The 23,054-nt window shown below is 46.1% G+C and overlaps 2 protein-coding genes across 17 annotated transcripts in view; both read right to left on the bottom strand.

The window, feature by feature from the left end:
- The window catches only part of CYLD (CYLD lysine 63 deubiquitinase), a 62,228-nt gene extending 56,597 nt beyond the window's left edge, over window positions 1-5,631 (bottom strand). Inside the window, exons 1-2 of one of the 4 annotated variants that reach the window (XM_032612297.1) lie at window positions 5,553-5,631; window positions 4,839-4,919 (exon numbers count right to left, since the gene is read on the bottom strand). The gene's annotated coding sequence lies outside the window, so the exon portion shown is untranslated. Of the gene's footprint in view, window positions 1-4,838; window positions 4,920-5,460 lie in introns of all 4 variants that reach the window. The other 3 variants (XM_032612298.1, XM_032612295.1, XM_032612296.1) reach the window with 3 other exon arrangements.
- Window positions 5,632-13,798: 8,167 nt separating this feature from the next.
- NOD2 (nucleotide binding oligomerization domain containing 2) overlaps window positions 13,799-23,054 on the bottom strand; it is a 34,444-nt gene continuing 25,188 nt past the window's right edge. For 10 of the 13 annotated variants that reach the window (XM_032613247.1, XM_032613242.1, XM_032613239.1 and 7 more), the window contains 5 exons: window positions 22,019-22,102; window positions 21,417-21,500; window positions 19,660-19,743; window positions 16,475-16,558; window positions 13,799-14,991 (listed from right to left, as the gene is read on the bottom strand). In XM_032613247.1, coding sequence (XP_032469138.1) covers window positions 14,919-14,991; window positions 16,475-16,558; window positions 19,660-19,743; window positions 21,417-21,500; window positions 22,019-22,102 — 409 coding nt within the window. In that variant the 3' untranslated portion in view covers window positions 13,799-14,918. Of the gene's footprint in view, window positions 14,992-16,474; window positions 16,559-19,648; window positions 19,744-21,416; window positions 21,501-22,018; window positions 22,103-23,054 lie in introns of those variants that run through there. The other 3 variants (XM_032613251.1, XM_032613250.1, XR_004346932.1) reach the window with 3 other exon arrangements.

Here is a 23,054-nt window from a genome sequence, read left to right as displayed (position 1 = left end):
CAAATATAAAATGTTTTTATACCACAAGTTTAACTATGTATACTAGAAAGGAATACATGAAAGATTATTTCTTTTCCAGTTTCAATTTTTCATTAAAAATTTTTACAAGAATACTAATCTTTTGCAATTAAAATAGCCTTCTCAACCCTACTGGAATCACGGGTTTAAAACTACACAATTTCATCAATTCAAGTAAAGACTTTAATTCATTATGTTAATTAATTATCTTACTGAAAACAATAGTTCTTAGGTATTCTCTGTCACATGCATGTGGCTATTCGGTTTCTGAATACGGTATTTATTCCATCCTTCTCTGAGGTAGCCATAGCCATTTCCATTATTCTGGGTAATAGCAGCAGATGATAGCACTATCATATTTATCTATTTTATTCTTGGAATTAAAAGATAAATACTCCTAAAACTTAAGAGCCAAATTTTAAGTTTAACCATTTAGCTTAATGATTAAATGTGTAATCTGGCAAATCTACACACGGAATAACATTTCTTTTAGAACGCACTGGTAGATAGTGAGGTTCTCTATAACGGTAAAGTTTTCAAAGTCTGTCCCTCTGCAAGCCAGAATGAGACATGAAGATCACCCAAGACAGGGTAAAGGGCTTGGCACCTCCTCAAGCCAACATTATCGAAATATATGCACAATATTTAGTGAGGGCAAGCAGCATAAAGTGGTTCTCTCTCTTTTTTTTTCTTTTCTTTTTTTTATAATGTGTTTGTCTTAATTCCACTTGAGGGCACTGTCTCTTCAGCAGGAATAGGATCAATTTATGTTTGCTACTTATATAAGACACCTGTGGAAACCCCATATAAACAAGACCCCTTAGGAAGGCGACCCAAACCATAATTTGGCTCTATTCCTTAAAAGTCCTCAAACGAAGTATTTGTTATTGCTGACTAAAATTCTTTTTAAATGTCAGCACTTTTCAACAAGGAAATAGCCTCATTTTTATCTTGATCACTGAATTATCAACATGAATATAAATTATTAGGTGTGACCCTCAATATGCAAGCGTGTTCGTTACTTTGTAATGAGGCTTTACGTCACGCTTTCTGAGTTCTTCGTCTGCCTTCTGTAGATTTACAGTCTATGGTTTTCCCCTGCCATCAGCCATTTTCTGTGGTTTCCTGCAACATGCATTTGACTTATTTTACAGCCTTGCTGCTTTCCAACTTATTGCTTCTAATGAGTTCTGGGAAGCCAGGTGATGAAATACGGTTGTGTGTTTTAAAAAAAACAAACAAAACAATAAAAAAAGAGGAATGCATAAATTCTGAACGGGTCTTTTAGGAGTAAAGTGCATAGGCTTTATTGCATAGACATTATTTCGGTTGCTCCCGGAAGGATGAGACGGTCAAAAAGCAACTCCTAAAAAAGTGAAGTTGTTTTGTTCTCTTTAGAATATATTTAAATATTTTTGGCCAAAAATTGTTTTTAAAGTATGGCAATTCTATTTTGAAAAGAAATCTTTTAAGTTCCTACAAATTATATCTTCAAATATTAAAATTAAGAAATTCCTTGAATCTTAATAATTAGTATATGCCAACAACTTCTGCTGTATTGATGCTCTAGCTTAACAATCCATGTCATGATTTAAAATAAAAACCACCAGTGCTAGTGGAATATTACCAAGACAAAACTAAATCACTGTATGGAAGGCATTAGGACACCCTATTTTAGATGAATTTGATTACAAGATTGGTTTTTTGCAAATCATTTAAGAGACAGTCCACAGTAAAATATAACTACTTTGGTTTATAAAAAGGTTGAGGGCAATTTAATAATAGTTAATAAGAACTGTATTTTAAAGTTAACTACACAACTAGTAGTAACTTTTTTCTGACTTGCATTAGCACAAGTCAGAGTGAGCTTAACTCATTAACAGCATGGGTCACGTTAGACAACTAGAACAGCCAAAGCAAAAGTTATAAAATATTTAAAAAGCGTTATCCAAAAAGTAAAAAGGATGTGGTTTTTCCTCTTTGAAAAAGAATACATGAAGAAAGAATAGGTTTGGAATTATCATATTAAAACTTGATTCCCCTCATTGCAACTGATAGAGAAAGTTGAACAGGGAACTTTATGGCTCTATTAGAGGTATATAAGACAAATTTAATGAACATTAATATCTCAACTTACTGGCATTACAGCAGAATATGCTAATACAGACTTTCTTCCCTGTAGAAATGAATAGGATGCTCACATTCTCCTTTCACTGGGATATGCACAACACTAAAATTAAGTCTTAAAGAGCCCCAAGCAGTAAAAACTGACTCAAGACCACATGGGAAGGATTTAAATCACATTGTCAGTGAGTTCTTTATCAATCAAGCTTTGTTAGTTTAGTATTTTTATGGACTCAGCACAGTGTTAGACACTGAAAAATACAGAAGATTTAAGGTTGATGGCTGCCATCATTTGTGTTCTTTTACTACCTTCCAGGTCTAATTGTTTAACAATTGCCTCTAACAATATACTGTACTTCACTTTGAGTGTAAATGTATCACAAACGATTCATCTAAAATACCATCATACTTATTTCAGGCCAAAAAACTGAGTAATTATGAATATCCTGATAAATACTATAAGTACTGAATGAAGATTATCAAAGAGTTGGAATACAATAATATTTTTAACGCTAAAACCATACTGAACAGGACTTTCTTTTGACAACACTTCAGATGAGATTCAGGGTCAGATAGATTTGAAAATATATCTGGTTATCTAAGCTTGTTGATGGTCTGGATTCTGAGTAAAGGAGAATTTAATTGTATTACAATAAAGTCATTAAACCAAGTGAGGGTGGGAAGGCACAAATATCAGTTTCCTATCAAATGCAATGAAAAGAAGATGACTGAGAAATAAGTTTCATATGAAAATATTAAAGGTCCAAATTAGTTCTAAAAGATAATAATAGTACAGATGAACAGCACTAGCTACATGAAAGTGACAATGGTTAACTTATCTAGAAGAAACAATGTCGTTTTGATTCTCAAGTTATCAGGTTATTGTTCAAAGAACTTCACCAAAGAAAACAAAAACAGATGAAATTCAGTAAGATTTTGCATCTCCTGAGATATCGTGACTTGTTCTAAAAACCACAGGGGTCTATGTATATCAGAATAAACATTACAACACTAAAAAATTGCCCATAATTATAAATGACAAACAGGTAGGGAGGTCAGTGTGCATACCCAAAAAAAAAGAAGATACACAGGACTTTTTCCAAATGCTTCTAGATGGCTAGAATAATTAGCATTTTAAGAAAGAATATTTCCCATTAAAAGAACAAGGTTGTATATTCCCAAACAGCAGAGATTCCAGAAAAGAGACCAGACCAGAAAAGAGTCCGTTTTCCTCATAGATTAATTTGTGACCCAAGTACACACTTATTCAGTACCTAAACAAGTGGGTTTTATGAGGTTTTGAAGAAAGTCTGGCTCCCACATCCGCATATTCACGTCCTCCGAAGAACCTGAAACACTCCTGTCTCACTGGAGTTAAACCTGGCCACTGCACTTCCAAACTGTAAACTCTCTAAGTCCTTCATCTTTATATTTCCACTGCCCAAACAAGAGCCTGACAGTATGTTAGACAATCAGTACATAAGAAATGAATGAATGACTTGGTTAACTCAGGTGATAACAGTGAAAGCCAAACTTCCATTTCCTCATCCTAATCGTTTAAGTGATTAAAAGCTTCTTTTAGGTTAAAAGAAGAAAAAGAGAAAAGACTCAGGAGTTGAGAGTAATTAGGTTTTTACCTAATTCCCTAAATAAATGCTAATTCTAATTCTCTAGCTCAATGAAGGAACGGTCAGTCTTTATATCACTTCATTGTTACACACAGAAGAGGAAACAAATAAGGAATATTTCACAATTACGAAAAGTTGTTTTGAGGTTCATTTGAAACTGGGTTCCTAGATTCTCACACCATGTCTGATGCCTAGAAATTCTGCACAACCAATGAAAATACCTTGACAAATTTAAGATCACAGTGTGAAAATCAGGAGCAAAATACTAAAAGTTTGATGAATAGGATAATTTACTCCTTTCTTCTGTGTTAAAGACTTCCTTGAACAAAATCACAGTTTAGGCATGCCAGATCACAAGAAATCATTCCTGCTGCATGTCTGTTGTTTTATATAACAAGTGCCCTGGTCTTATCAGCTCTTCACTAAAGTTACCCTCCAAAGGAAGGCTTCTTCGAAAGAGTACTGTAAAATTTTGTAGCAGAACCTTAGAGAATGTTCTAGGCGTTATCAACATTCACAGTACATGAACTTCAACAAGAATTTCCGGCAAATCATTTTCACCTAATATTGTGCTAGTTCAAATCCACCCACTACTCAGTAGGGAATTAGCAAGCTAAATTCTTAGACCATTCAATCTACTTGGGGCGTGAGGGGGTGCGCAGAAAACCAACGCTTGAATGAACACCCTCTCTCAAGGCCTGGATTTTTCTCCTGGAGCCAATGACTGCAAAAGGAACAGTCTTACTAAGATCCCTATTAGCCCGAAATCAAAAGCCAAGCAGGGAATGCTCCTTAGCTAAGCTAAGCTAAGCATACAACTTTCCAGGGAACCTGAGGAGAGGAAGGGGTCAGGCATGATGGGGACTGAAAAGCTTGGTGGCTGGAAGGTGACAACCATCCTAAAACATGCAAATGCCATAGGGTGGAACAGAAAAGATGCCAAGTAAATGAATAACTGGGCAGTTGAGCCGGCTGAAAAACAAACTCAGGAACACCATCTTCCGTCAAGACTTCACGATTTCCCCAGAGATCGTTAATATGACAATAAAGAAAGAAAAGAATAAATACCTTGCTTCAACAGAGCGCACCTTTCAACTAAAGAACTCCGGGTTGTTGTGTAAAACCATCCTCACCCTGGAAAGGGAGAAACTGAAAGAAAAACACAACACGCCATTAACGAGGCCAGAACCCCGACTGCTCTTCCTGGACAGGAGTCACAAACACCCCAAAACCCAAGGCACCGATGTGACAGTATTACAGCCCGGGGCTCTCGATGCCAACCCGGGCTGTCGGGAGCCAGCCAGCGGCCCGTGCCTCAGTTTCCCCATCTGTAAATGGGGGGCCCAAGGGGCAGACGGTTTCCTGCGCTGCTCCCACCCCCAAGTCCTCTCTTCTGAACCGGGGTCCTGGCGGTGGTGACCACGCTCCCACGACTCGGGAGCCCTCTCAGGAAGGCCGGGGGGGCTGAGGTGTCGGTGGGGAAGCCCCGGGGAGTGGATAAGTCCAGGCTGACGTCAGCGGGATCAGCACCCCGCGGTCCCGGCCGGCTAAGGGCCGGGGCAAGTAACGGGCCGGCGCCGAGGCCCGACGGCCGCCGCGATAGCTTGAGACGCCCAGAGGCCGGGTAAGGGCGCCCGAGGGACCGGGCCGCCAGTCGCTCGCCCGCTCGGCCGCCAGCTCATTCACTCACCTCGGGCGGCGGGGCATCGCCCCTTCCCCAGTCTCGCTAGCCCGCCTACCGGGTCGGCCCCGACGCCCCACACCCGCCGCCCTAGTATTTACCTCCAACGCGCTAGCCCCAGTGCAGCCGAACCTGCTACCTGGGCCCGCCCCCACCTGCCCCGCCTCCGAACCGCCCAGGGACAGAGGGAGGGAGAGGGGTAGGCGGAGGCAATCCCGACGCTAACCAATCGCAGCCCTAGCTGCGTTCCTAAGCACGCTCTGATTGGGCCGTCCTGTGACAGACCTTCCTCCAATGGCTGCCGGCCCGGAGCGGACTGAAGGGACTTTCCGCTCCGTCAAGCTCGGTCGAGCCAAAGGGAAAGCGAAGGGGAGGGGAGGAGAACTGGAGATATGGGGGGCGGGGGGCTCTGGCTGATTGGACGAAATATTGCGGGTGCCACGGCCCCATTGGCTAAGAACAGAGCCGGGGCGGGGCGCTGTGCTTCTCCCGGCTCCACCCGGGTCTTGGCTTTTGGCTTAGCTGTCAAAACTGCTGTAGACTGAGAGTTCGGAGCTGGGGTGGGGAGAAGCCCAGACGCAAGCTAGGAATAGGATTTTAGGATTCCACGAAAAAGCAAAGCTTTAGAATAAGACCTAAGTTTGAATCCTTTGCGCTTTCAATTAGTAGCCGCGTGACACAGGGAACTCAATGGCTCTGAGCCTCAATTTCCCCATCTGTAAAATGGAGATAATCGGATCGCCTGTGTTACAGGATTGTCGTGAAAAATCGTATGTAAAGTCCTGACACGCAGCAAGAGCTCAGTAATGTTAAGTCTTTTCCTCTTCCTCACATTCTGTGTGGGACCCCTGCTGTTTCTGAACCTCCGTTGCCACCTATCCCAGTTTGGAGAGACGTCTCCCTAGGGTGATGGAGAAGGGATTTCCACACAAGGCCTCCCACAGATCTGCACCCCTGGCCACCAGCCAGGACTTGGGGTGTAGTTAAGGATCTTTCAATTAGAAGGGAGATTTCTGATTCCCAAAAGTGCTCACAATATTTAAGGAAGTGCTTTTTATAATCAGTGTCAGAGCCTTGCAGCATGCCTTGCTGCACCGGATACTCCTGTTAATTAATTCCTTCTCCTTTGACATTTTAACTACCAATTATAGGAGAAGGTGATTAATACTGAGGAAGGAAGATGTGGTGTGTGTGTGTGTGTGTGTGTGTGTGTGTGTGTGTTTAACCATGAGAGGGAAAATTTCCTCAGTGGAAAGTGACATTTCTGAAAATCTGGAGAATTTAAACCAGTGAGTCCATAAAATAAGTCACAGGAGTGATTATTAACATTACTGGTAAACAGGCCACCCATCTCCTTTGCCATAAGAGCCCAGAATGAAATGGACATCTTTTGAAAACCTCAATCCATTCTTGTCCCTCTTTAGTCCATCCTTAGCCATCTTCATGATCACAATGCAGGAGAAAGCAATCAAATGAGACTCAACAGGCCTAACTCTAAGTGTGGCCTTAGGCAACACTGTTCCCTTCTAGATCTAGGTTCTCCAAAAAAAGTCAATAGGACTCCGAAGTCACAGTCTGGCTGTTGGGAAGAAAAATTCAGCCTGAGGACTGTTTTTGCTTGACCCATACAGTGAGGAGGAAGAAGTGGGAAGAGGGAGAAAGATTTTGAATCCTTTTAGACAGGGCAAGCCCACTCCCTTTCTCCAGTTTGCCACACTCCTCACCATTCCCTATTTTATCCTGCTGGAACACGTCTCTCATTTACATTATCTGCTGGCTCCTGAAGGCATTTGAATTTGCCACCCCTGGCACAGAACATCCTCGGGTCCTTTGGGTGCTGCTAAGCCCTAGGCTTCAGGAGGGCTTTCTTCCCTACCAGCGGTGGTCAGCCCTCCTGTCACAGGTTCCCTGAATCAGTGTCAGGGCCCAAATTCATCCAACAGATATTCTTCCAAGCCAGATGGGATAAACGGGGCTTATCTCAATTACCATCTCCTATCAATTGGTAATGACTGCCTAGAACATTGTGTTGAAAACAATCCTCAAGCTGTATTCAGGCTCACAGGGAAGAGAGATGCCTGCCAGGGGATGAAATGGGAAACGGTGTCATGGTGCTATTACTTACAGTCCTTAGTAAGCTAGCCTTTCATTTTACAGATGGGAGATTAAGGTCCAGAGAGGGAAAACAGTTTGTCAACAGTCACCCAGGAGATGAGCTGGGGCCCTGATTCTCCTAATTGCAAGCCAGGGCTCTTTCTACCTCTGTTTAAATGGATTCTCCAACTGAAATGCCCATCCTCTCTGCCTTCCAAATCCTCCTTCATTTAAGGCTCAGCCAGAGTCCACCCACTTCCCGGGGTCTTTGCTGACGGCTCCAGGCCCCATTGATCCCCTCTGTCTACCCACCACCCCGCAGCCTCTTCCACTCAGCCTGGCCCTGGCTTCACATGACCGGTGGTTCTGTTACTGTGCGAGCAGCAGGAAACACGGCAGTGTATGAGAGAGATGCCACCCTCGTCCTTTGGCAAGGAAGGCAGACCTTAAACGAATAATTACACCATCACTTAACTGGGGCGGTTAGAGGGAGCCCCAGAAGGAGAACTGCTCTGAGCACACATCAAAGGTGGCTGGGTACCCAGGGAAGGCCTATTTGAGGAAGTCATCTTTAAGATGAGGTAGGAAATATCCTGATATTTCACACTTCCACTCCTCCATCTCAGTAAATGGCAACTACCAGTTTTTTATCCAGCCTCCCGTGGGTCCAGTCCTAGGAACGTGTGCACTCATGAACTCTAAACCACGAGGCTAAATGGACCAGGCGTCCCCACAGACAAGGACACCATACCACTGCTCTCTCCATGATAGACCGGTGTGGTGTTTCAGTCAATGGCTGAGTCGAGAGCCCTCCATCTCGGGGATGTGCTTCTCTCTTAGCGAGGGCAAACGCTAAACACAACTGAACATTCTGTCTGAGGGCTTGTACTCCGGTCACCTAAAAGCTCTTTTTAATCAGATAAAAGAGATTATTTTAATCATCTTTAAACTAATCCAACTGAACTATAAATCCATGTTCTCCTGTTTGAGCTATTTGCTGTTATCAATGACAAATGATTTCTGTGTGATTTAGAAAACACACGCAGAGAGAAAAAGGGTTTCGTGCTCTCCATTGGGATCTTTGTGCTACATCTAGAATCTCATTTTGAGCAGTAGATACATTAGGAATGATCCCATGGCCCAGGAAGCCTTCCTCCCTAAGGAAGGAGACACTAACAGTGTCAGAAAAAAGTGACTCATTATCAGAATCTACCCCAGGGGCAGAAACTTCTATTTCTACCCCTTTTAAGTAGGTGGATTCTCCCTTCATTCAACAAATATTTGGGCACCTAGTATGTGCCAGGCACCGTTCTAGATTCTGAGGATGCTGCAGTGAGCTTAGCCCATGTTCTCATGGAGTTGACATTCTAGGGGAAGGAAGAAACAAGGGTGCATCAGGTGGTCATGCTGAGAAGAGAGGACTAAGCAGGGCAGGGGCGAAGAGGTGGTTGGGGACTGCTATTTTAGGTAGATTGTTCAGGGAACGGCTCCCTTGATGTGGTAGCATGCGAACAAAGACCCGAAGGAAACTAGGAAGCCAGCCATGCCGCGTCTAGGGAAGAGTGTCCCAGTGGGAGGAGACAGGCAAGTGCGAGGGTCTGGAAGCAGTGGTGTGCTTGGCGTTGCCAAGGAAGAGCCAAGAAGCCAGTGTGGCTTGAGTTCAGAGAATGGGGGTGTGAGTGACAAGGGTGAGGCCAGAGAAAACACAGGGGTGGTCCAGGCCAGCAGCAGACCTCGCCTTTTACCCGGCACCGGATGGGAAGTCCTGAGGTGTTTAAATCAGAGCCCTGGCTCATCTGACTTATGTTTTAATGGGCTCACTCAGAGGGACAAGGGCCAAAGCAGAGAGACCAGTCAGTAATCAGGCAAGGGTGGGCCCCAAAGGAGCCCCTTGTTTCTTGGGGCGTGGGAGAGAGCAGGTGGGAGGAGGGGAATGTGGAACTGAAGATGTCAAGAAAGAAGGTCCAGATAAAGAAGAGATGCAGCCCTTTCTGAGAGGAAGGATTTTCAGGTGATTGACGGGGCAGGGGTAGCACTTAGGGGATTGGATTTGTGGATTTTTCTGGAAGTGATGATAGGTGGGATTACATTTAGAGAGAAAAAAAAAAAAAGGAAATCTTGGGGAATCCAAAGAGCTTGGATTGCCAGTCTGCACAGCTACAGTCTCCCCTATGTAGTTCTCCAAGGGCAACTGCCCAGGCCAGTCCTCGATGTTGTTCATGACCTTCCTGCCCACTGGAACCTGCCACCCAGGGCCCGAGGCCCTGTGTCCCCTCCCGTAAGGCCTTGCCAGGGAGTGTGCCCTGAGCGCTGTGTGCTGCACCAATCTCCCGAGCGGGAAAGGAGGCGTGAAGGTGTTGGTGCAATAATGAAATGATGCCGCATGTAGTCTCAACGCAGCCCGCTTGGAATGGGATTCCGCCTCCCACATTTCCGTGGGGTGTATTCATTTCAGCATCTGGGTTTGGCACTCTAGGTTTTGGGAAAAAAAAAAACACTCAGATTGACATTTTTTTTTCTTCTAAGATGATGGTGAATCTAATTAAAGTCTCAAGCTCTTTAAAAATTCTTCTGCTCTGATACCTTTTTTTTCTGTGTGGAAGAATTAAATATTCTGAGCTACAGATCTGGAATCTGCCTGCTCCCGGATAAGCCACTGGCCACCAGCACACATCTTTCAGGTAACCTCCCTGTTGGAGAATTTTAAGAGTCCTAATTCACAAGTTACTAGCAGATACCTAGAATGCCTTTGGTGGGCCTACTGGCCTTTCGCAAGGTAGGAAACATCCACTCTGAGCTCTGACAGTAATCACATGTCAAGATCTCAGTTCCACCCTTACCTGGGCCCTCTTAAATTTTTTTTTTAAATAAATCTATTTATTTATTTTTGGCTGTGCTGGGTCTTCGTTGCTGCGCGTGGGCTTTCTCTAGTTGTTGCAAGCAGGGGCTACTCTTCGTTGCAGTGCACAGGCTTCTCAGTGTGGTGGCTTCTCTTTGTTGCAGAATACGGACTCTAGGCGCGCGGGCTTCAGTAGCTGTGGCACGCGGGTTCAGTAGTTGTGGCTCGCGGGCTCTAGAGTGCAGGCTCAGTAGTTGTGGCACACGGGCTTAGCTGCTCCACAGCACGTGGGATCCTCCCGGACCAGGGTTCGAACCCGTGTCCCCTGCTTTGGCAGGCGGATTCTTAACCACTGCGCCACCAGAGTAGTCCCACCTGGGCCCTCTTGAGCTCTTTGTTCTCCATAATCTATCCCTGGGTTATATCATCCAGGCCCAAGTACCCCATTCCCCTTTTGATGCTGAGGTTGCCCATGGTGTTATATCTGGTGGTGACCTCTCCCACAGGCTCCAGACCCACGCCAGAACGTGGCGTCTCCATTTGACCTTTCTACTTAGATACCTCAAACTTGAAAATCCAAAACAGAAGTCTCTCCTGCTTCCGAACTTGTTTCCTCCCCAGTTACTCAAGTCAAAAATCTAGCAGATATCTTGAGTCTTCACTTTCCCTCATCCCTCTCATCCATTCCATTTGTAAACCTTTGGGAATTGACCTCTAGAATATCTCTGGAATCCATCCTTTTCTCTCCACCTCCACTGGTACCCCCTGATGCTGCCCAGCTGCCTCTCCCCTGCAATGGCTCCTAGATGGTCTACTTCTTCTTCTCCTCACCCTTACCTTTATGCATTCCAGTCGCTTCTCCACCCCAGAACAAGAGAGATCTTCTTTAAATGGGTTGCATTGCACTGCTTAGAACTCTCCAATGGCCTGCCATGATTCTTTCCCATGGCCAACTAGTCCCTTCATGAACTGGCCCTACCTACCTCTGCAGACCCATGTGGTGGACTCTCCCCTTAGCTTGCCTCAAACACACTGTATTAGTTTCCTGGATGCTGTAACAAATTATCACAAACTTGGTGCCTTAAAACAACACAAAGTAATTCTCTTACAGTCCCGGAGGCCAGAAGTCCAAAATGGGGCTAGAACAAAGGTAGCTGCAGGACTACACTCCCTTCAGAGGTTCTAGGGGAAAATGTGTGTCCTTGCCCTTTCCAGCTTCTCAAGCTGCATTCCTTGGCCCATGAGGCCCCTTCCTCCACCTTCAAAGCCAGGAGTATAGCCTCTTACTTCAGTGGTCACCTTGCCTTCTTCTTCTGTGTCAAGTCTCCCTTTGCCTCTCTCTTATAAAGACACTTGTGGTTGCATTTAGGGTCTACCCAGATAATCTAGGATAATATCCCTATCTCAAGATTCTTAACTTAATGACATCTTTAAGTCCCTTTTGCCATGTAAAGCAACGTTTTCAGGTTCCGGGGATCAGGACCTGGCTATTTGGGGGGGGGTGGATTATTCAGCCTACCACACCCACCAAGCTCTTGTCCATGACAGGGTCTTTGTAAAGCTTGTTCCCTGTGACTGGAATGCTCCCCCAGGTCCCCCTCCCTCTTTGCATGGCCAGTTCCTTCTCATCTGGGGGCCTGTCACCTCACCTGTCACCTCCTCGCAGGACCTGTCTCTGAACAGCCTCCAATCCAAAGGTTTCCCTCTATCTTGAAACTTTATTCCCTTCCTAGCACTTGACACAGTGGACCTTATTTTATATATTTTCAAGTTTACTTGTTTTCTGCCTGCCTCTCCCTCTGCCCTCCCCACCAGTGCCTTGATGACAGGGCTGGTGTCTGTTCTGTTCAGATGAATTTGCAATGCAAGATGGCGCCATGCAAACAGGCTGCTCTGTCTACTCCTCTGAGAAAGCAGCCCCCCCCCCATCTTCCTCCTGATCTTCTCTATTTGAAAGAATGGTCAGACAGAACCTGATGCCACCAACAAAGAGAACCCACCCCTATGTTCATAGCATCATTGTTTATAATAGCCAAGACATGGAAACAACCTAAATGTCCATCAACAGATGAATGGATAAAGAAGATACAGTATATATATATATATATATATATATATATATATATATACACACACACACACACACACACACACATATATATGCAATGGAATATTACTCAACCATGAAAAAGAATGAAATAATGCCATCTGCAGCAACATGGATGGACCTAGGGATTATCATACTAAGTGAAGAAAGATAAATACCATATGATATCAGTTATATGTGGAATCTAGAATAGGATACAAATGAACTTATCTATGAAACAGAAGCAGACTCACAGGGCTTCCCTGGTGGCACAGTGGTTGAGAGTCTGTCTACCGATGCAGGGGACGTGGGTTTGTGCCCCGGTCCGGGAGGATCCCACAAGCCGCGGAGCGGCTGGGCCCGTGAGCCATGGCTGCTGAGCCTGTGTGTCCAGAGCCTGTGCTCCGCAACGGGAGAGGCCACAACAGTGAGAGGCCCGCGTACTGCAAAAAAAAAAAAAAAAAAGAGAGAAAAGAAACAGACACAGAGACTTGTGGTTGACAAGGGGGAGGGGTGGTGGGGCAGGGATGGAGTGGGAGGCTGGGGTGAGCAGACATAAGATCTATAGAATGGATAAGCAACAGGGTCCTACTGTACAGCACAAGGAACTATTTCAATATCCTGTGATAAACCATAATGCAAAAGAATATGTACCTATATATGTAACTGAATCATTTTGCTATATAGCAGAAGTTAACACAACATTGTAAATCAACTATGCATCAGTAAAATAAACTAAAATGAACAAAGAGAACCCACACACATGCTCTCCCTGGGCAAGGGCCCAGGGAGATGTCACAACATTTAACCAACCAGACACACACGAAACCATTCAAGGAAGCAGATTTCACCTTGATGAGCAGCCACGTGAGTCCTTGCTAATTAAATGCAGCTAAGAATTATTTCGCCAAGGCCCACTCCGGAGGCTGCTTGCCGAGGAGAACTGTTCTCAAACCTTCTCCTGTTAGAGACTCCCGGAGCCACTTGGAGAGAATGGAGGGAGGCCCAGGGGTCCTTCTCGCATTTCTCACATTTGCCGCAGCCTGAAGTTCATGCTGGATTAGACTCTTCTAAACCAAAGCCAAATGTGTTTTGATTGCAAGCCTATTTCTAAAACTTGCTTGTGCCTTAAGCAATCAACTCTCTGGTTGAAACATTATGTTTCCCGCCTTCAAGTAGAAAATTGTGCTTTAATAATTGACAATGTTCAGGAATATTTTTAAGTGTTTGGTCTCAACAAAGATAGCTTCGGTGACTCAATGGTTTTCTCCTCTGCGATTATGTGCGGCATAAGATTCATGGCCCTATTTTGTTATAAACACATAAACTTGGGAGAAAAAAACCAAGCGGTTTATAAATATTAACCAGTTTTTCACAGATAACAGTGTTTAAAATAATAACACTTGCACAGCACCTGACAGTTTAGAAAAGCTTCAACATGCATCATTTTGAAAAATTCAGAATAAACATTTGCTTTATAAGGAAGGGCCTTTGATTTCGCCCTGTAAACTTTGGATCCATAACTTTATATCCTAAAGCACCCTGGCACAAATAAAACGGAACGGTCTCTTATGAATATATTTTGGAAGTCTGCTACCAGAGTTCAGTTCACAGGCATCAGAGTGGGGCTGTTCAAAATTCTGGCCCAGATTAATTTTAAAAAGCTGCATTTGGATGGGGAGTGGTTTCCAAAGGTTTAACTGAAGAGTAATTGATTTCACTGGAAATAAAGGTCCAGGTGTGATACCAGCTGTAGTGTGGTCATATTTTTCTTGAAAATCTAGAATGTCTTGAGGAACACATGGCTGTCATGTGTCCCCTTTCTAAAATGTCTTAAGTACCAGAAGGAGAGCAGGGTAAATTAAAGCCCCTCCCATCCGGGATGTGTGGGGTGCTGAGCGGAATGGGAGGGCGGGAGGAGGGCTGGGCTGTAACGGAAGGAGCAAAGATGAGAACGCCGGTATTCTGAATCCTCAACCACAGAGGAAGTGCCATGTACGGGGGTCCAGGATGAGTGGAGGAACCAGACATAGAGAACAACCTAATGGGTGACCATGAGTTGAAACACAGCAGAAAGTTGCTTCCTGAATACCCCTCCTCACGTGGAGCTCTCTGCACCAATAAGCACGCAGTGGCATCCGTGGCTCCACTGACCCGTGTCAGGTTGGCCCGAGACCAGCCCCATCATGTAGAGGGGGACTGCCCCTCTTCTACATCCCAGGATTGAATCTTGGGAAGAACTTGACAGGAAAAATAGGCTTTGGGAAAGTCTGCTCTGCGGGGCACTGATGCGCCTTCCTCTGCCAGAACAAAGGTGACCTATTGGGCTGGCCCTGGGCAGGACCAGGTTCCATCTGAGTGGACTGCTGTCAGAGGTCATCCCGTTTCTGGGATCCAAACCCACGGCCTGCTCCCAAACAAACTGAGATGAACGTTGACCTGGAGACATCAAAGCAAGAGTCTGGTGTCCCTGTGGCTGAGCTTCTCAGTTTCCTCCGGAGAGAAAGTGTTTCCTCGGAGCCTGAAGGGGATAAAGCAAAGAGGTTTGAATAAGACCAGGACCAGAGCAGTGTTTTCAACCGGGAAGCTGCCGCTTTATGAACTCATGCCTGGATGGCCTGGCCCTCCGGCCCAGCTGCAGCTCTCCTGGGAGAGAAGTCTATGCAGGTTTTACCTTCTGTCAGCCAGGATGGCTCATGAATCACTGGGCACGATTTAACAAGCCTTCATGGCTCTGCAGAGTCCACGCTGGGCCCAGCCAGCCCTGACTCCCAAGGCTGGCCATTCTTTTTAAGGCAACAGCAGAATCTGTCAAGAATGCAATGAGCAAATCCCAATGTCCTCCCGAGCTCTGCCAATAACACCAGAACCCTTAAAATATCAACCTGATGCTAGCTTGCTCCCCCTGGACACAGAATGCGACATTTCTCAGAACTGTGCGATAGTTTAAGAAAAAAATAAAGCCCACGCTCTACCCAGGACCCGAGGACCTCACAGGCTACAGGGATTACACAATCGCACAGAAAGGAAAATTCTCTCCATCGTAGGACAGATTTTTACAAGTCTTTATTTTTAACTTCATCATTTGATAGCTACAGTTGCTACTGCCTTGATGTGCTTTTTGAGGGAGGGACAAATCTGCATATGTAAAGCAGGGTTCACGAGCTTTCAGGGATGAGGCATGTAATATACAGCAGCCGAAGGGGCCTGGTCCAAGCCAATCGGCATGGTGGAGTTTAGGGTCAGCCTGAGCCGGTTTGCCCAGCTGAGTGGGGTCAGCCTGTCCTCTACTCTGCTTAACTACTGGCATTCTAAATGGAGTTCCAGAGTGGCCAGCTTTTTTTGAGAAACCGCTGAAAGATAGATTTTTATAGGGAATGTCCTCATTTTAAAATATTGGTTTCTAGCCCAGTGCCTGAAACATATGTAGTGTCATTCACTCATAACATGTTAAATCAGGAGAAACCTTTCTACCTATAATCTGAGTGATAAATATGTATTTATCCAGGGGGAAAGAAGAAGGAGAAATCTTTGAAGTTGTGATGCACTGCTCTTTTCAAATACATAAAGGAACATGGCTTTTCATTACGTATAAGACTTGGAAACACTGGCCAACAGTTCCCATCCTGTGTAACAGCCGCCCAGAACTGCAGAGGGTCTAATATAAGAGCATTGACCTGTGAAGGCAGATGTGATACCCCGGGAAGGCAAGAGCTGAGTTCTTTTCTCTGTTTCCCTCTTCAACCACACCCCAAATCCCACACGATTGCCTAGAACAGAGACATTCCTGAATAAACGCTCATGATTTAAAAATGAGAGAGTTGGTCCCAGCTTAGAAACATGATGACATCTTTCCCAGGGAACCAGATCCATCACATGCAGAATGGGACTAAATGTCAGGGTCATAAGGGATCTTAGAAATTCTCAAGTTTCTCTCTCCCTTCACCCCAATTTATAGATTGGAAAACTGAGGGAGGTTAAAGAGGCCTGCCCAGGGACCTTACCAGACTTCCAGGATGGTGTCATTCTTTTCAAGGGCCTGCAGGAGGGCTTCTGCCCCAAGGGAGGTGATGCGGTTGTTAGACAGCCTGGAGAGGAAGATGGAATGGTGAGCTTTGAGGATGCTTGCTTCTCTTCTTGAGCCTGTTTAATTAAAGGAGGCTTTGGGAGCTGGCCAGCCTCCTGAAGCCCGCCTGCCCCCTCAGCATGTCCCTCTCCTGCCAGAGACTGCCCAAAGTGAAATGTACCCCTCTCTCCTCCATTCACCAGATGAGTATTAAGTAGCTGCTCCCTTAGGAAGGAGGATGGTGGTTAACTATGTGTATTTTAGGGCCAGACCTCCTGGGTTCAAATCCACCTTACACTACTCCCTTTTTGATCTCAAGCAAATGAGTCCCAATTTCCTCATCTGTAAAAGGGACCTAGAAGAGTACCCACCTCATGGAGTACAAGAATTAAACAAAGAATGGCATATTCTAAGGCACTGGGCACTGTACTTAACTGACAGAAAATAATCAACGAACAGTAATATTGTCATTTAAGAGCCTTGGGGGCACAAGGACACAGACTAAAGAAAATACGAGGTTGGAAATGGGGAGGGAAGATGGCATACAGTCAGGGACAGCAGGGGGAGAGCCAAGTGGTCCCCACACTGCTCTTTTGTTCACAGCTGGCCTTCTATAATCTCCACTACCTGGCTTCCCCCTCAACAATTTCAGGAACTTCTGAGAAGCTGACCCTAAGGCAGTGCTAAAAATAACAGCAGGCAATATTTTTAGAGCTCTTACTATGTGCCACGTCATAACCTACATCACCTGGGCTCACGCTCAGAACCCTACGTGGAGGGTTCAGTTTTTACCCCATTTATACTTGAGGCAACTGAGGGACAAATCCAAGCAGGAACGGCTGGTAATGGTGGAGTTGGGGTGCAAACCCCAGCTGTCAGTCTCCAGAGCCTGCAGTCTTAACCAAGGCTTGGCACAGACCACGTCTGGAAGAAGGATGTAAGCTTTGCTTTTCTTTTTTAAGATATGTGAGAAGCTTGATTTTTATGGGGAAACAGTGGAGGAGGATACAGTTCAGTGGTGCTGAATTATAAGACTCTCGACAGAGCAGCGTGGGACATCGGCGGCTCCCACTGCCTGGCATCTGTGGGGTTCGAGTGGGGTAAGTCTATGACAATGAGGGAGGACAAATGCGCCTCATCCGCACACGGTCGATAATAAACCAGGTATTGCCAAGAGCCGCCCTGCGTGCAAAGCCCGGGATCCCAGCGCAGACAAACCCAAGCTTCACCAGGGCCTCCGAGCCCGAGCTTCATCCATGTGACGAGTGGAAGTGTTTTCCCCAAACACTTGGCAACTTCCTAGCCCCTGTGAAGCAACACAAACCAGTGTTGCCAGGGTGGATGGCGGGTTGGCAGCAAAGCAGACGTTCTCCCAGCTGCAGCTGTCTGCTGGTCTCGGAAGGTGAGTGTTTTCCCCGGGCCACGCTTGCCAGGGCAGAGGCCAGTCTCCTCTAGCAAAAAGGGCCATCTGCTGGTGCCCTGACATACCTGGGAAATGAGACCTTTGGCACCATGGCTGGTGTGGCGCCAGCCTCAGAGAGCACCATTCCACAAGCCTGTGGTGACCACTGGCTGGGCCCCTGCTCATACCTGCCATCCCTCTCCTTGTGGCATGGGTCCCTGGCCACCGAGTGCGCCTCTAGTCGTCCCCTGATCACCTCCCCGGCAACACCACTGCTGCCCAGCCCTCCAGCTCTGGACCCGCAGGACCTCCATGAGCTGCCATCCCCTTTCACCAGCTTCCTCCACTGCCCTCAGCCTGATCCACTTTGCATCTCTCACCTGGAAGGGTGCAAGAGCCTCCTGCCTGGTCTCCCTGCTTCCATCTTACCCTCCTTCCACCTGTTCTGCACAAAGCAATAAGCACGATCTTTGGATGATATAAATCAGATCACATGACTGCCCTCATTAAAACCCTCCGAAGCCTTCTCAATGTCCTTAGAATAAACTCCCGAATCTTTCCCAGAGCTCTGAGACTGCTGTGGCCAGCTCCTTCCCACTCCACCATCCACTACAGTCCAAGCTCACAGGCCCTCCTTCTGTTCTCAAAACCACCAAGCTCGTTTCTGCCACAGGGCCTTTGTACTTGCTGTTCTGCCCACCTGGATTGCACGTCCCTAAGACCTCAGCATGGCGGGAACCTTCTTGTTATTCAGGTTTCAACTCAGATGTCACCTTCTTAGAGAGGCCTTACCCAGCAGCAAATCCCCTACCCTCTCCAGTCACTCCCTGTCATCTCTCTCTGGAATTTTCTTGAGAGCACTTATTACTAACAGAAATGGTCTCATTTGTTTACTTGTTCATCATCTGTCTCTCCTGCTCAAATTTAAGAGCTATGTGAGCAGGGGCCTTTTTACCACCCTATCCTCAGTGCCTCAAAGAGAGCCTGGCATGGACTGGGTGCTCCAGAAACATTTCTTGCATCAATACATAAATGGATGAAGGCACACATAAGTAAAAGCAAGCATGCCCGCCTGCATAACACACCAAGAGGAGCCACTGGGAATGACCATCAGGATTCTCCTGCCTGAGTCAGAGAGGACCCCTGGAGGGGGGGAAGGGCCCAGCCTGTAAGTCACTATAGCAGATGCTGTGGGCAACCCACCCATATTGCCTTAGCTCTCACCTCTACCTCTGAGGGCTGCTTGCCGGGAAGACCCCCATTCTCTGCCTGAGGCCTTTCTGCTGACCCCAGGAACATGCTCAGCCATGTTCGGGGCAAGCCAGATGTGCCAGAAAACAAATATCCCCACAAGCACACTTCAATATGTGAAGGACAGCAGCTGGTGGATAAACACCCCCGCTGCCTCTCGCCCACAGGATTGTACCCCAGAGGTCCCCAGTGATAACCGGCTTGATAACACACCTTTTTTGGGTTACTGTCCCTCCCCGGCCTCATTTCACTACCCTCTCGCCAGTGTTTGCGGGGACTACCTCCCAAGTAAACAATGTACACTGGAACCCCTGCCTGGGATTGGGGGAACACAGAAAAAACAGCAGTTTTCTACCAGGCCACCTCCTGTGAGTTAGTCAGGTTGGGAAGCCTTCCAGATCTCTGATTCAGAAACACCCCCTCCCAAGGCCAGTCATTACTGGCCCAGCTCCTGCTTACAGGTTCCTTACTTCAGGACTTTCAAACTTGAATTTTTCTCAAGTCCTTTCGCGAGACAGCACACACCTTCATCCTGGACATGGTTCTCCTCCAGGCTGGCAAGAACAAGGGAGAAAACCCAGTTGATATGGTAATGTTTATTATGGAAGATGACGCCAATAAAAATGAATGCATGTGACCCCCCCCCCCAATTAAGAATATCCAACATCTGAAAACCCACATTTACCAGTAAAGTAAGAACAGGCCAAGCAGGGTATGAGGGTTCTCAATTCCTGGGACATCTCTGGGAGAGAATTTGCCCCAGGGCTCCTTCACATAAGAAGTTCCCTCATATCCCAGTGACTCAATACCCATTTTCCCTTTCTTTCTCATTAATGGAAGGCTAATGTCATTGGGAGCAGCCATGTGCTTGGTGGAAAAACTATGTTGCCTGCTCTCCACTGCAGCCAGGGTTGGCCAAGTGACATCCACATGGCCACCAACACATAAGGAGAAACTGACAGATGGGACCTCTGGGAATGTTCTTTAAAGGGGAGAGACCCAGCCTTTTGCCCTTCCTGGATATAGAGACTGAACCTGGACTACAGAAGGAGTGCTGTGGGTGCTGCAGCAGCCACCTTGTGACCATGAGGAAACCAACCATGAGGATGAAACCACACGCTAAGGATGTGAAGGATTAGAGAGATAGAGTCCAGACCCCTGCTGGCCTCATGTAGCTGCCATACCAGCCCTATGCTGCCTACCTCCAAACCGCACGTACATGAAAACATCAATCCTTTACAAGTTTAAGCCACTGTAAATAAAGGTATTCCATCACTTGCAGCCTAATGCAGTCATAACCGATACACTCACAGTGAGGCACTCCTCTAACAAGAAATTCCAATCAGGATATACTCAATGGTACAATGGCAGTGCTAGTGAGCCCTGGGCCCTGCTAGTGGGCCCTGCCAAGGCCCATTGGCAATATTCATTTTGTGGCCATGCTCATAGGTTTCAGTGCCTTTATGCTTCCTGGAAAAATCAAACATTCAGCATTTTATCTCCCTGATATAATTTGGAACTGCCCAGAATATGTCAGAAGAAGGCTAGACAAGTGGCAGCTAAAGGATGGAAAGCTTGGAATCAGGATAAATAGGATTCATGGTTCATCTTTTAACTTCCGCCAAACTCCACTCCACCTTGCACGTGACCCTGACTTTAATATCCAGTGTCCTTAGGCACTCACATTCACCTCGAAAAGACAAAACAGTAGTCACTGGAGCAGCAGCAGCAGCAAGAGTAGTAGAAATACTGTCACTACTACAATTTCACATTTATGCTTACACACACTCCAGACACTGTACAAAGCTCCTCACAAGCATTACCTCATTTAATTCTTACAGAAGTGTTTTATAGTGGAAAGCATCCATACTCTCATTTTACAGGTGAGAAACTTAAGATTCAGAGATTGTTACTTAACTTGCCTAAGATCACAGCAGGCCTTGAAGGTCAGCTGGCTGGATTCCAGAGTCTGTTCTCTTAACCGTTATGCCCCAGGGAGGCAGTAAACAAACCAACAAACCAATCAATATAATTAAATGAAAAGAATTAGCACCTATATGCCAGGCTCTATAAGCTTCATGTCACCCAGGACAAAGACAAACACAATCACCCAATCATTCAGACATCCGTCTTTGTCTTACACACACAATGGCTTCCACAGATGAGGCCAGAGAATGAAGAAAGGCTGATGTCTGCCTCTCTAGAGCAATGAATCTCCCAAACTCACCAGAGTTCTTCCAGGGCCATGTTCTTTTCCAACATCAATGCTAAGGCTTGAGCGCCCACACTGCCAATGTTGTTCCCCACCAGGCTGGATGTAATCAAGGAACAAAAATATGTCAGAGCAGGGAGGGACCTCAGAGATAAGATAACCCATGAAGTGCAAAATGCATGGCACACATTGCCCCATGTCCTAGTCTGCTCCGTGTCAGACATCACTAATTGATTACAGTGCCAGACATCACTAATTGATTACAGTGCTCTTTTTCATTAAGCCCAGAAGTAGCTTTAGAATCCTTCCCAACATAGTGTACTGGGCAGCCCCCACTAACAGACTGGAGTTGGCCCTTGAGCTAAAGTGTATCTGATCTAGCCCAAGACCTTCAGTGTACAGATAGGGAATCAAGACCCCCGAGAGGAGAAGTGACCCAAAGTCACCCAGAAAGACTCAAGTGTCCTGATTCCAAATCTAGTGGTTTCTCTTTATCATCCAATTATCTAATACAGGGGGCTAAAAATGAAGTTCAAAGGTCTTCAGAACTGGCCCAAGCTCCTCCCTCCTCCTATTGGCTCCCCCATGACAATTTCAGGACAAACACTGAGGCATACCTGAGCCACCTCAAGCTCTGGTGATCACCCAAGGCTTCAGCCAAGGCCTGGGCTCCCCTGTCACCCACCTTGTTGCCCCAGAGCCTGAAAAGTCCAACAGATAGTGTCAGTGAGAACCTGCCATGTGTTCTAGACATGTGCCTTTCCTCTCTGTGGCCCCAATCAGAGGGGCAGGACCACCCAATCCTAGAAAGTTCTCAGGGGGACTCCTAGGTCCCAGCAAAGTGAATTTGCCTCCATTTTTTGGAGGGATGGCCAAACTTCACTCAGGTTTTTTTAGCTTCTTTAAATCAGGCTTACAAAATAGTTACAGACCCACCCAGTGTACACCCTCAGGGACGAGGAACTCATTCTCAATGCCAATTCATGGTAGTGATATTTTTCCTGACATTAGATCAGACGTGCTTGTGCTAACTGCCACTCACGAGTCCCTAACTACCTCTGGGACCACCCAGAACAAGGCTAACTCTTCTTCCACAAGCCAGCTCTTCATTTCTTCCTCCTTCTTCACATCCCCGGGCCCTTCACGGCATCTAACTCCACCTTTTGGCTCATACACCTCAGACACACCCTAATTTGGACACACCCCCTTTCAAAGGTGAAGCCCCGGTCACACCTTGGGACCTGGCCATTTTATGTGTGGGAAGTTAGGCTGGACCTGTAGGTGCCCACGTGAGCAGAGACAGTGGCCCTGAGATGCTCACTGCACTTTCACTCATTAGGTGAATAGTTATTGAGCTCCGGCCCTGTGCCAGCACTGCTCTGTGCTCCGGGGATGTGACACTGTAATAGCAAAAACCCTGCAAACAACCTAAAGTGTGCAGCGACATGCAACCAGCCAAACGCATCACGACATCCACCAGAACACTAAGGCAGCTATTCTTTAAAAGATGAGATCATGTCATATGAAAAAAATGCCTATAAGAAAAACAAAATGCAAGCTACAGAACAGTTTGTATCATATGATAGTGTTTGGGATCTTAGCACAGGGCCAGGCCCAGACAGGTACCTTAATAAATAACGTGTTGAAAGATAA

This window comes from Phocoena sinus, chromosome 19 (assembly GCF_008692025.1).
Source record: "Phocoena sinus isolate mPhoSin1 chromosome 19, mPhoSin1.pri, whole genome shotgun sequence".
In the NCBI taxonomy this organism is placed as follows: Eukaryota; Metazoa; Chordata; class Mammalia; order Artiodactyla; family Phocoenidae; genus Phocoena; species Phocoena sinus.
The sequence above is the reverse complement of the archived record's forward strand: the minus strand, read 5'-3'. Positions and strand labels throughout refer to the sequence as shown.